The sequence below is a fragment of the Phytophthora infestans genome, genomic scaffold, assembly GCF_000142945.1.
Source record: "Phytophthora infestans T30-4 supercont1.41 genomic scaffold, whole genome shotgun sequence".
NCBI classification, from domain to species: domain Eukaryota; phylum Oomycota; class Peronosporomycetes; order Peronosporales; family Peronosporaceae; genus Phytophthora; species Phytophthora infestans.
In genome coordinates, this window is record NW_003303718.1 from 100035 (window position 1) to 111594 (window position 11560).

The following is an 11560-nucleotide window of genomic DNA, read 5'->3' on the forward strand; positions in this document are numbered from 1 at the left end:
CGAGTCAGCAACCCCCTGCGGGTCAAAGTACCGCTTAAGACGTCCGACATAGAACGTCGGGTGCGTCGTCATTGACTTTGGAAGGTCGATGGTGTACGACGCACCATGTCTGGCCAGGACTGCAAAAGGTCCGATGAAGCGGTGCTTCAGTTTGTTGCTGCCGACAGAGCTAACAGTGTCTAGAGGTAGGTTCCTCGTGTCTAGCAACACTAAGTCACCAACCTCAAATATACTTAAGTTTCCTCTTCCTTGTTTGTCTGAGTACTCCTTTTGTTTATCTTGGGCCGCTGCCATGTCATCGCGGACCCTGCTGACAATGCTCAGCTTGGTATCCATAAAGGATTCCACTTGTTTCCGCAGCGAAACTGGTCTCACATCCGAGACCTGGGAGGAAAGGGCTTTCCGAGCCTCTCCCCCACTTAGAATAGAGGAGTCAGTGTCTCCTCGAAGAGTGAGGGGCACTCTGGGGTGGCGGAAGCCGTTCAAGTAGAACGGCGTGAACCCCGTGGACGCGTGCACCGCGTTGTTGAGCGCAAACTCAACAACTGGAAGCTGCGACGACCACGTACGTGGCGCTGCCGCGCACACACTGCGCAGAGTGTCCTCGAGCACTCGATTGACGCGCTCTGTTTGGCCGTCTGTCTGCGGATGATCCGCAGTGGACATCTGCAGACGAGTTCTTAGTAAAGGGAACAGCGTTTTCCAAAACGCAGCAGTGAACCGCGGGTCTCGGTCCGAGACAATCGTCTCCGGGAGACCGTGATAGCGGAACACGCCATCGACGAACAACCTTGCGGTTTTTTCGCCCGTTACAGTGACGGGAACTGGAGCAAGATGTACCATCTTGCTCAGCCGACACACGAACACCAAAATTCCGGTGTTGCCGTGTCCGTCGGCGGGAAGCCCAAAGATGAAGTCAAGACTCATCGACTTCCAACAATCAGCCGGTACGGGCAGGCTCTGTAGTGAAGCCGAAGAGTGCCCTGCGGGTTTGACCCGCTGACATGTTTCACATGTCTTGACGTACCGGGCGACTCACTTGTACATGTGGGTCCACCAGAAGGACTGAGAGACCGACAGAAAGGTCTTCTCGCGGCCCAAGTGGCCGCTGGAGGGCGCGTCATGCGCCTCCGCGAGGATGTCGAACTTCAGATCCTCGTCGTTGGGTACAACCACCCGTGGAGGATCAGTGGGCTCTACCCGATAATAGAGGAGGCCCTCCTTCAACTCATATCGGTGGAGCCGTGAGCGCTGTCGCGACGAGAGCCAGTCGGACTTCGCGCTCGTTCCTGCCGTGAGGAACTTGACGATAGGCGCGACAGCCTCATCATCCCGATACGCCATGCGTATCCGATCATATAGATCCGTTGTCACCCGTGTGATGTGGGCCAACACATAGTCAGGACGCCGAGAGAGGGCGTCCGCAAGCACGTTGAGCTTGCCCGGCTTGTATTCGACGCGGAGGTTGTACTCCGCGAGGAAGGACAGCCACCTCGCCATCCTTTGGGAGAGGTGAGGCGAGTTAGTCGCCGTCCTCAAGGACGCGTGGTCTGTGTAGATCACGAAGGGCCGGGAGCCCAGAAGGTGAACACGGAACTTCACAAGGGCATATTTCATTGCCAGGAGCTCCTTGTCATGGACAGGGTAGTTCCGCTCGGCGGCTTTGAGCTGCCGGGACTGGAACGAGATGACTCGTTCCTATCCAGCCGTGTCGTCCTGCAGCAATGCACACCCGATGGCGTAATCGGAGGCATCGCAGACGACGCTAAACGTCTTCGTCTCGTCCGGCAGAGCCAGGACAGGGGCCTCTTGGAGATTGGCCTTGATGCTGTCAAAAGCATCCTGGTGCTCTTGTTCCCAGCGCCAGTCGACGTCCTTCTGAAGGAGGCTCGACAAGGGCTTAGCGAAGCCCGCGTACCCAGCGCTGTACTTGTGAAGGTAGTTGGCCAAGCCCAACCATTTTCGAAGATCCTTCTGGGATCGGGGCGTTGGCCATGCTGCTATGACCTTGACCTTGTCTGGGTCAGCCCGAACGCCCACGTTGCTGACGAAGCAACCGAGAACTTTAATCTCTGGTGACGCGAAAACGCACTTGTCGATGTTGGCGTAGAGATTGTTCGCTCGCATCACGTCCAACACTCGACGGAGGTGTCCTAGATGCACCTCCATGGCCGTCTTGCCTCCCTCGGCACGGCTATGGACGAATATGTCGTCGAAGTACGTCTGTACGAAGGTACGCAAAGGGTGGAACAATTGCGTCACCAGGCGATTGAACGTCGCCGGGGCGTTAGACAAGCCCTGCGGCATGACGAGCCACTCCCAAAGCATGCCGCTTGGAGTGCTTACCGCGGTGAGCGGGATGTCACTCTCTCGCATCAGGATTTGGTAGTATCCGTCTACCAAATCCAGCGCACTGTACAGTACGCTCCCGGCCATGTTGTTCAGCAACACATCCTTTCGTGGGATCGGTGTTTGGGCCGGCACCGTTGCGTTGTTCAGCTTGTTATAAGCGTGAACCAGACGCCACTTTCCGTTCGGGTTCCGAACGCAGAAAGTCGGCGTCGAGTGCGGGGATTTCGATTCCCGCACCATGCCTGCCTTCGCTTTTCGCGGCCGAAGAAGGCATCAATGACCTCGCACTGTTCGCGCGGGAGAGGCCATTTGCCTCGTGACACAATACTTTTGTGCCGGGCACGAGATCAATCCTCGTGCCCGGGCCACGAGATCAATCTCGTGCCGTACGCCTCGATCCGGTGGGAGTTGGGTCGGTGGGTGTTTGTTCACCACGTCCGCATACTCCGTCACCAAAGGATACACCGGATCCTTGGGGTTCTTGAGAATCTCAGAACCCAAGCGCGCCTGACGCTGCTTGTTCATGTCTTCCAGGACGTTCTCGTCCAAGACAGATGAGGAGTTCAGCTCCTCCTGAGTGGTCTCAGGTCTCATGAGTACCATCTCAGCAATCTCTCCAGCCTTGAGGTTGGCCAGGAAAGACTCAGCCGTCATTTCCTCGAGGTTCAGTATCTCCGCAACCTCTGGCAACGGTTCCAAGTGGACACCAGATGCCTTGACGGGTAAACCTGTCTCGCCATCGAAGATGTGATAACACTCTTCCACCGGCCTTGTCGGAGGAGCCCGGGCCCTGGACTCCGAGTCGCTTGAAGCGACGTCGATCGGAACGAAGTTCGGATCCGACTTGAGGCGGCGGCGGTGTTTTTGCCGACAACGTCTGTGACGGGGAGCTTTGCTGCCCACGTCTGGGGATGTCGTCGCTACGACATCCGAGGCACTCGTGGCCTCGTGTGATACTGTTGTACCCACACAGGAAGCGTGTTCAAAGCCTTCCTCTTCAGTTAAGGTCTGGGCGACCGCGTGTGGCACTGTGTTACCCACACAGGAAGCGTATCCGACGTCTTCCTCTTCAGTTAAGGTCTGGGCGACCGTGAGTGGAACTCTGTTACCCACTCTGAACACGCTGTTCTCAGTGTTCATGACAGCTGCAGCTGTCTGCGGAACTAAGTTACCCGCCTGTGGACCTAAGTTACCCACTTGGCCGACGCCTCTTCTGGGCGCGGCCACCATCAAAACATCCTTGGAGTCGTCATATACGTCGACGACTCCCAAGCATCTGCCGGATAATTTGGTACCCTGGCAGCCCTCGCGGGCGCCCCGGGTCCTGACAGAGGTGGGAACATGACTCAACAAAGCTGTGTCGGACTGCGCAGGGCGGCTGGCACCGATTGCCTTGACTCGCCAGTCGATCCAGGGCTCGTGCTTCTCAAGCCAGGGCATGCCCAGGATCATATCATATGGATCCATATCGAGAACAGTGAACTGGTCGAGGCTGTCAAAGTCTTCAAACTTGACAGCCAATCCACTTGGACGTTGGGGACAGTGACGACCTTCCCGTCGGCCAGTCGCACTGACACCGTCCCGTTGCCCTTGCTTTCTCTCAAAGCTTCGGACAACTTGTTGCTGTTACGAGCAACCGTCTGGCGGCGTGCGAAATTCTTCGACGCCCCAGAGTCAATCAAGATTCTAAAGGGATGATCGTATCCCCGTACACATCCGTGTACTACGAGCAACCCGCCGCTGCTCTTCGCCGATTCGAGAGTGCGAAGACTCTCAGGGGCTAAGTCACCGTGGTACGCGCCACCCGCGCACCCATCACGAAGACTTAGTTCTTCCTCAGTAGGGCGCCTTGCCCCTACTGGCTCCCTGCGTTCCCCTGTCCCGGGATCCTGGCTTCTGCCAGCGACCCTTGAGGACGGGCTTGGGGAAGGACCGTCTGCGGAGTCTTTCCGCGGGACAGTCGCGCTTGAAGTGGCCCATCTTCCCACAGCCGAAGCAGCGGATGTCACGCTGCTCGGCGGACCCGAGTTTTATGGGAACTGGTCCGTTGGGGCTTGTTCGACCGGGAGCCGACAAGGAGCTCCCAGGCCACGCTGAGGCCGGCGTACGCGCCTGGCGATGGCTGTACTCTTCTTGAAGAGCCACTTGAATCGCCTCTTCAAGGGTGCTTGCCTGCACCCGGAACAGCTGAGTGCGTGCGGGGCCCACTCGAAGGCCGTCCACGATCACAGTCATCTTGATGTGTTCATTGAGTGGGTTTCCCACTAGGGACGCCGAATCTCTTGCACATACTCGTGCAGTTCGCGCCTTCCTTGTTTGCACGCGAGGAAGCGCGAACGCTGGCGGTACTCGTAGTTCGCCGGGAGGAACGCGGCTCGGAGCTGTTCGCACAGCTGAGCCCAGGATGTGAAACATCCAGGGGATGTTGCTTCTCGAGTGTACACCCAACTCTTAGCACGACCGCTAAGGTTGGAGAGTGCAAAAGCAACACGCAGTTGCTCGGTCGAGATCAGAGCCGCGTCCATCGCGAGCTCTACTTCTCGGACCCAGAAGTGAAGGTTCTCGCCTTCCTTCCCTTCACCTGGCTTTACCTTCAGCCGTATTGGCTTCGGGTGAGGCGGGTTTGCTCCCGCCGCCGGAGCCTGCAGGTTCTCCCGCACATGCGCGATGATGCCCTGCTCGTACGCGTCGAATGCATTGACGCGCTCGAGCTGCTCAGCCGGTGTTGACACCACCAGGCTCTGCAGGGCCTCCATCCCGAAGATGCCTGCCATCTTCCGAACCGACTCGAACTGAGAGTCGTTCAAATGGGAGAAGTCGTTCCTATCCATGGCAACGAACTTCGGAGGTTCAGGTAGTCTACCCGCGATGGCGTGGATTGACTACAAGTGCTACCAAGTGTGACGGGGTCACACAGCACCTTGCGCAAGAGGAAGTTATCTTCCGAGAGTATACAAACTCTCAGTGAACGGCAGTTCACAGGTCCCCTCTTTTATTAAAGAGAGCGAAGTGACCCAAATAAGGTAGATTGTAAACTGAGTATATTTATAGGTAAATTAAGTTTGGGTTTAATACAAACTGTTAGTTACCTATGGAAATGCAATGTCATTTAACCAATGGTTGGCTTTGAACGACCTTGGTACCTTGTACCAAATATCTCGGAGTATGACGTGTCATACTCCTGAAGTGTGAAGTGTCACACTTCATGTAACCAGGGTACACTTAGGGCTACGTACCCCGTTACAAAACCGCACTGTCAAATAATAAAAACTGACTGAGTTATGGGCACTCGACGAGGTGGCCGTATAATTGAGTCCACGTGTGTAGATGGGCTATAAAAACTGGAGCGTGATTACGAGTACTGCGTGTTAATTATTATTATATTTTAATTTTAATTTAAATAAAATACGTGTACCGGTTTTGAATACATGTTTGCACACAACTTTACTCACCTTCACCGTCGCTTCCTCCAGCTGAGCATCCGTGAAGGCGGCCTTCATCTTCTCTCCTGCGATTATATCTTCCACAGTGGAGGAAAATAATTTGCTGGGTCATGAAACTGGTAAACATGATGAATAACCAATAACAGGTCGTGAAGCACATAAAGGGTGATATTTTTGGACAATATTTGCATCGGCTCGTGAATTGATTCCCTCGGCGGTCACACTGCTAATTAATTAAACCATGAGATAGATGTCCATAGCCATCATGGAATTGTCTCAGTATTAATCTTCAATACTTAATGATTTTTTTATTCATGTATCCGAGCCCTTCGATTGCAGGCAGGTCTCAGTTTCCTGCGCAAGAGCTCTATTTTTCAGGTGCGGCTATAATTACGACGCGCACTGTAGATACCCCATTAAAATTTTACAAACACCATGAAATAAATTACAGAATTTTTTTTTGGATCACTTCAACTTGATGTGTGGTCCACGTCAGCCATACCTTTGACACGGCGGTCTCACGACGACACTTCAGGAAAAAGCAAGAGATGCTGGCGACGATGCTTAAGCCGTGGACGTTATTACGCTTGGATTGGCTGCTGACGCCTGATGTTTTGCTGCAGGTGATGATACTGTGGCCACTGGAGCTATACGAGGCTGTTGCAATCCTTCCTGTAAGCTTCTTACGGCGCCACGTGCCCGTATTGGGCGGCGCATTAGTCGTGCTCATGACCCTGCACGGCATCCTGCTGCGATTGTTCTTGGAGCTTCTGCGAGCCATATTCGCGCGTGTAACCTACTCGCGCGATCCGGTGCTGACGTTCCGCAGCTTCTGGCGTGCCATGCAGGATCACTACGCCTTTTTGGAGCCCAGACGCGTGGACTGGCAGCTCGTGCGCCAGCTTTTCGGGGACGCCATCCAGCCAGCCACGAGCGACGATGACCTCTGGATAGCACTACAAGAGAGCGTGTCGCTATGTGACGATCCGTCGCTCGCTGTCTCGCGTGTGGCAGGATCCTCTGCAGGGTCTTTAGGACCCAGGATGCTGACAGTGCGCGGTCACAAGCTACCTACTGCCGCGGCGCTGAGGTTCCAGCAACTAGCGCTGGCTGCTATTGAGAGAGCTCATTTGACTCAGGGAGGCCGCAGGATCGCCAACAACCGCTTCGTCTGCGGTATCTTAAATGCCGAGACCTGTCCGGGATGGAGGATTGGCTACATTTGTCTTACGGCAATGCACGGATTTGTTGAGTTCCCGCTGCCCACAGTCGACGCCTTAATGCCTTCCTGGACAAGAGGATCACCCGCATCTAAAACGACAGGAGTAGGGGCAGGACAGACGCTGATAGAAATGGACGGCAGAGGGGAGGGATCATTGGCCGGTAGTTCCGTTACTGTGCCTGAGATCTACGACTTGGAGTCCATGCGCTGGTCATTGGAAGCGATCTTACTGGGATTAGGAGACGTGGACGGTCTCATTTTGGACTTGCGCTTCAACCAAGGTGGGGGCTCTCACGTCGCGGCATTGACAGTCGCTTCGTTCTTTGCCAGCGAGAACAAATCGGCGCTGGCTTTTTCGACGGAAGAAAAATTGCCTGGTGCGACGCCGAGATTCTCTAAGCGGAAAAAGTACTACATACCCTATACGTCGCGCTGCCCCCGCTACCGTGGCCCGCTGGCTATTCTCCAAAGTCAATACACTCGCGGGTAAGGGATGGATAGTTGATTAGAGGGAGGAACTGGTCTAATCCTTGCTGCTTAATGTCGCTATGATAACAGTACGGCAGAGCTACTGTGTTTGTCGTTGATGAAGCGTCCCCTTACGTCCAGAATTGGTGCTTCCACCGCCGGGAGTCTGTCCCCCACCCGACAGCTGCGATTACCAAACTATTGGACAGTTGACATCCCACACCAGAGGATCTTTAGTGCGGACAATGAACTCTTTGAAGGTCTGGGTATCCCACCTACTGAAGAGGTGGCGAAGTTCCCTGCTCAAATACTCAATGGCAATTCGCCAAAGAAAGAAAAAACGACTGCAGCTGCGGCCAGTGCCTCCTTTGATCCATGTGTGAGGAAGGCGATCGACCATATTATGGGCCTCGAGACAGCGCTTGACAAGTGAAGTGATGCCGTAGTCTACCATGGCTCCTGTTTTCCCAATATATGCGTCGAGATATTTAGCTCATACAACACGTATTTGCGCTTCTTTATCATCTGCTTGTCTTCCTTTTTTTTTTAAAGATCGCACAGTTTAAACGTTGAAGCTCTGTCGGCACAACCACACCGACGACGTCAGTATGACGAGTTCTGTTGCTGCGTTCCGTCGGTCGTGGCCGCGCCTGACTCAACCCCAGGAGAGTGCAGATAATGGTACATCTGGTCGTGCAGCCGAATATGGTTCCGTGACACAATTGACGTCCCGTCAAGACGAACTGCACACGCAAAAAAAAAACAATGTCAGCTAGAAGTTATGATGCACATTGTCGTCCAGTACAGCAAGAATCGCACCTTCGACGTCAATATCGTAGCTGAACTTTTTGTTTGCGACGAAGTGGAGATTGCCGCTAATACTTTGCGACGCGTTGACTGCTATCGGGGTGGCGAGTAGAAGTCGGCACTGATACCAATGCGTTCCTGGGTCGTGTGGTGCCGTACTGAGCACTACACGCGCATCTGATCCCAAGAAATCGACGGTGAACCAGCAGCCGAGGCCGTGCATGATTGCGGTACGTTCGACTTCAAAGTGGAAGGGAAAGTCAAACGTGTTCAGTTGGTCCTTGGTGATATCGGCGAAGTCCAAAACATGCTCAGCGAATCGAGAGCTCAGTAAAATGTCCGGAGGGAAATATCCAACGACGGGCTGTGAGAAGTGGTTGTCCATGGCTTGCGCCCGAAGACTCGACAGATTGACGCCGTAGAAGTTTTGCTGCTGCCAGAACGCCACCTTGGCCATCTGCTCTCGGTATATACTATCATCCGAGAATGGCGACACGAACATGGTGCCTGTGGACGGAAACATCTTGAAGCTGGGCGCCGGTTGCCGCCACTGCTTACCAGCAGTTACAAAAGTCTCAAGCATGCGCTCGTGTACGAGAAAAAAGCCCATGGGCTCCGACACCACGACGTCCACCAGCTCAGGAAGCTCCACCTCCTCCATCTTACCCTTGATGACTGTGATACGATCGCTTAGACCGTTGGCGGCTACCAGCTCCCGAGCACATTCAGCCATGTTGCTCAGCTCGACGGCGTACACTTTACGAGCACCCGCCTTGATAGCGAAGAAGGCTAAAATACCCGAGCCGGTGCCTACGTCTAGCACCACCTTGTCCCGAAAATCCGTCGGGTTGGAGAGCATTGCGCGCTCGTAGGTTCCCGTGCGTACGTGATCTTGTAGCATGTTCTGTTGATGTAGCAGCATCCCATAGTACTGCGAGAACGGGTTGGTCTCATCTGCATCGTCGTTAGTCTTGTGCTTCCCGGACATGGATCTCTGGGAATAATGAGTTTTTATTCTGCTGGACAGTTTAAACGGCAGCCTAACTCCGATTACAATGATGCTCTATCATCTAATATGGCGTGATAGATGATTAAAAATCGCGATTTCTCAATCTCCTATGGACCTTAATATGAGACCCCGTAAAACAAACTGATGCTAACGGATGCGCCCGAATAAAAGCCCCCTTCCGAGTAGTGTCCTGTGGGGTGCTATTGTGGGTTCTACTCAAAATTTTCCAGACCGACTGGATTAATCGATCGATCTCAATCGAGCGTCAGTCGCTCGACCACTAAAGAGCATATGATTTCGATGCAAAATGGGAGGGACTTCTTTTGACGCTGCCAGTCTCGAAGATGTCGACGACATCACCAGCACCAGCATCGCAAGAGCACGTCCGAGTCTCTCCATATCCAGAACGGCGCCGCAGCCCGGTCTCAAGTGAAGTCTACCAGCTCGTGGCCTCCCACGTCTACCGGCTGGTCGTCCAGCCGATCGTGAAGGCAACAGTTGGCGAGCGCGACTCCCCCGGCAACAATCTGGATCCTTTTGTTGCTGGCGGAACTTCGTTCCAAGAGATATTGCAGAAACTTTGGGAACAGTTCAGCCCTCAAGTTAAAGGCAGGGCAGTGAAAACCGACGGGACTTGGACCATTGAGCCTGCTACACGCACCAAGCTCATGATATATAAGGTGAAAAAACGCATTGTCGAAAGCTCAAAATCCGAGGGAGACTGGAACATTTGGCTTCAATCTATGAACGACAAACCTGTCACTCTGCTTATCTACGATTATGGAGTTGGAATCGGAAGGAAGCAAGATCGTCAGACCTTCATGAAAGACTGCATCCGGCCTGCAGAAACTGACAGAGCTGGTGCATCAGCTGAGGTCTCGCTTCGTGGGATTGTGAGTCGTCTACAGGACACATGGGGGCTACTTACGTTGGTGAAGCTATAGTTTGGCGAATGTGGGCAAATGAAGTGACTCGGACGCTCGATCGCTCCACATGGGATGATGCAGTACGAGCTCCACCGCCTTCACGCATTTTGAAGCTCCTCCGAGCAAGTGATTCTCGGATTCAGGAGCATCTCAATAGTATCAACCAATCAACACACATGGCGCTCGACTGTGTGAATGCATCCATTGCCGAGGCTGTTCGCCTTCGCAATGACTGGGATGCATATGGGCGACGTTTGGAATGCTTCGAAATAAGCCTTCCGACACGCAAGGCTCAGATCGAGTCGTTCCTTCACCACATCGACCTTCCCAATCAAGACGAACTGGCCGATCCGTTGGAGAACATGGAAAATGTTGAAGACATCGAGCACCAATAGCTACCGGGTTGTTCCAGTACTAGCATATATTTCTGAGTTTTTTTATTTTACTCATCAGAAGCATTCAAACTAAGCGTACGAAATCCTAAAACATCTTCATCTAAATTTTCCTCAATCTCGATTAAATCTTGATGCATTTCTGGAGCTGCTCGCGTCTCGGATGACAATGGTCCGATAGAATTGAATGTACCGTCAACCATCCAGCCGCAGTGTTCAAATACTCGGGCCATACTGACCCTTTCAAAGCGCCGGAACGTCTCCACGATGAAAGGAATCAAATCACGATCATTGGACTCCACGTAGAAGCGCTGGAACGCATTCTTCACGTAGCCAAACAGAAATTCAACAGGATTGAAAAACGGGCAATAACCAGGAAGAAAAATCGGTACAATTTCAATGCTTCTAAGATAGTGCACGATTTCAGGATGTCGGTGGATGGACGCCCCATCAAGTATCCACACCAAATTTAACCTTGGGTAAGGTTGAACCCCCGCCCTCTTGAAGTACGCAAAATCTTGGCAGCATCGCACGAATTGTACACGATCAAAGGTCCCCACAGTGGCGTAGTAATCAATGACACTTTTAATTTTAATGAAAGCAAGCAACGAGACCCTTGGCTTCCGTTGAAACTCACCGCGAATTGCCACCTTATGCCCTCGAAGAGCGTAGCCACGCTTCCGCAGCATTCCCCTGTTGTCAAACGATACTTCGTCCAGAAAGACAATATTCTGGTGTGTCCAGTTAATGTGGCTAAGCTCTTCAGCGAAACGAAAGATGTCACGCTCTTACATATGAATCGCGCGGCGCTCCAATACTTTTCAAGTGAGACCAAAATCGTGTATTATTCTCTATACATATGTCTTTGATATGCTAAGCTGAAACTGCTTGCGAAATGAATCTTGAGCCTCGTCAAGATATGACAGTGGTCTTTCCTAAAA

The 11560-nt window shown here is 53.0% G+C and overlaps 3 protein-coding genes across 3 annotated transcripts; 2 read left to right on the plus strand and 1 right to left on the minus strand.

Moving 5' to 3' along the window:
• Positions 1-6343: 6343 nt before the first annotated feature.
• Positions 6344-7918, plus strand: PITG_15981 (uncharacterized protein; the record flags this gene model as incomplete). Its single annotated transcript, XM_002897723.1, has 2 exons — positions 6344-7503; positions 7576-7918. 2 exons carry the CDS (start codon positions 6344-6346, stop codon positions 7916-7918), a joined length of 1503 nt encoding a protein of 500 aa, XP_002897769.1.
• A 170-nt stretch (positions 7919-8088) lies between these two features.
• Positions 8089-9214, minus strand: PITG_15982 (histone-arginine methyltransferase, putative; the record flags this gene model as incomplete). Its single annotated transcript, XM_002897724.1, has 2 exons — positions 8089-8228; positions 8305-9214. The coding sequence occupies 2 exons, from the start codon at positions 9212-9214 to the stop codon at positions 8089-8091; spliced, it is 1050 nt and encodes a 349-aa protein (XP_002897770.1).
• A 431-nt stretch (positions 9215-9645) lies between these two features.
• Positions 9646-10622, plus strand: PITG_15983 (uncharacterized protein; the record flags this gene model as incomplete). Its single annotated transcript, XM_002897725.1, has 2 exons — positions 9646-9981; positions 10371-10622. The coding sequence occupies 2 exons, from the start codon at positions 9646-9648 to the stop codon at positions 10620-10622; spliced, it is 588 nt and encodes a 195-aa protein (XP_002897771.1).
• Between the last annotated feature and the right edge of the window lie 938 nt (positions 10623-11560).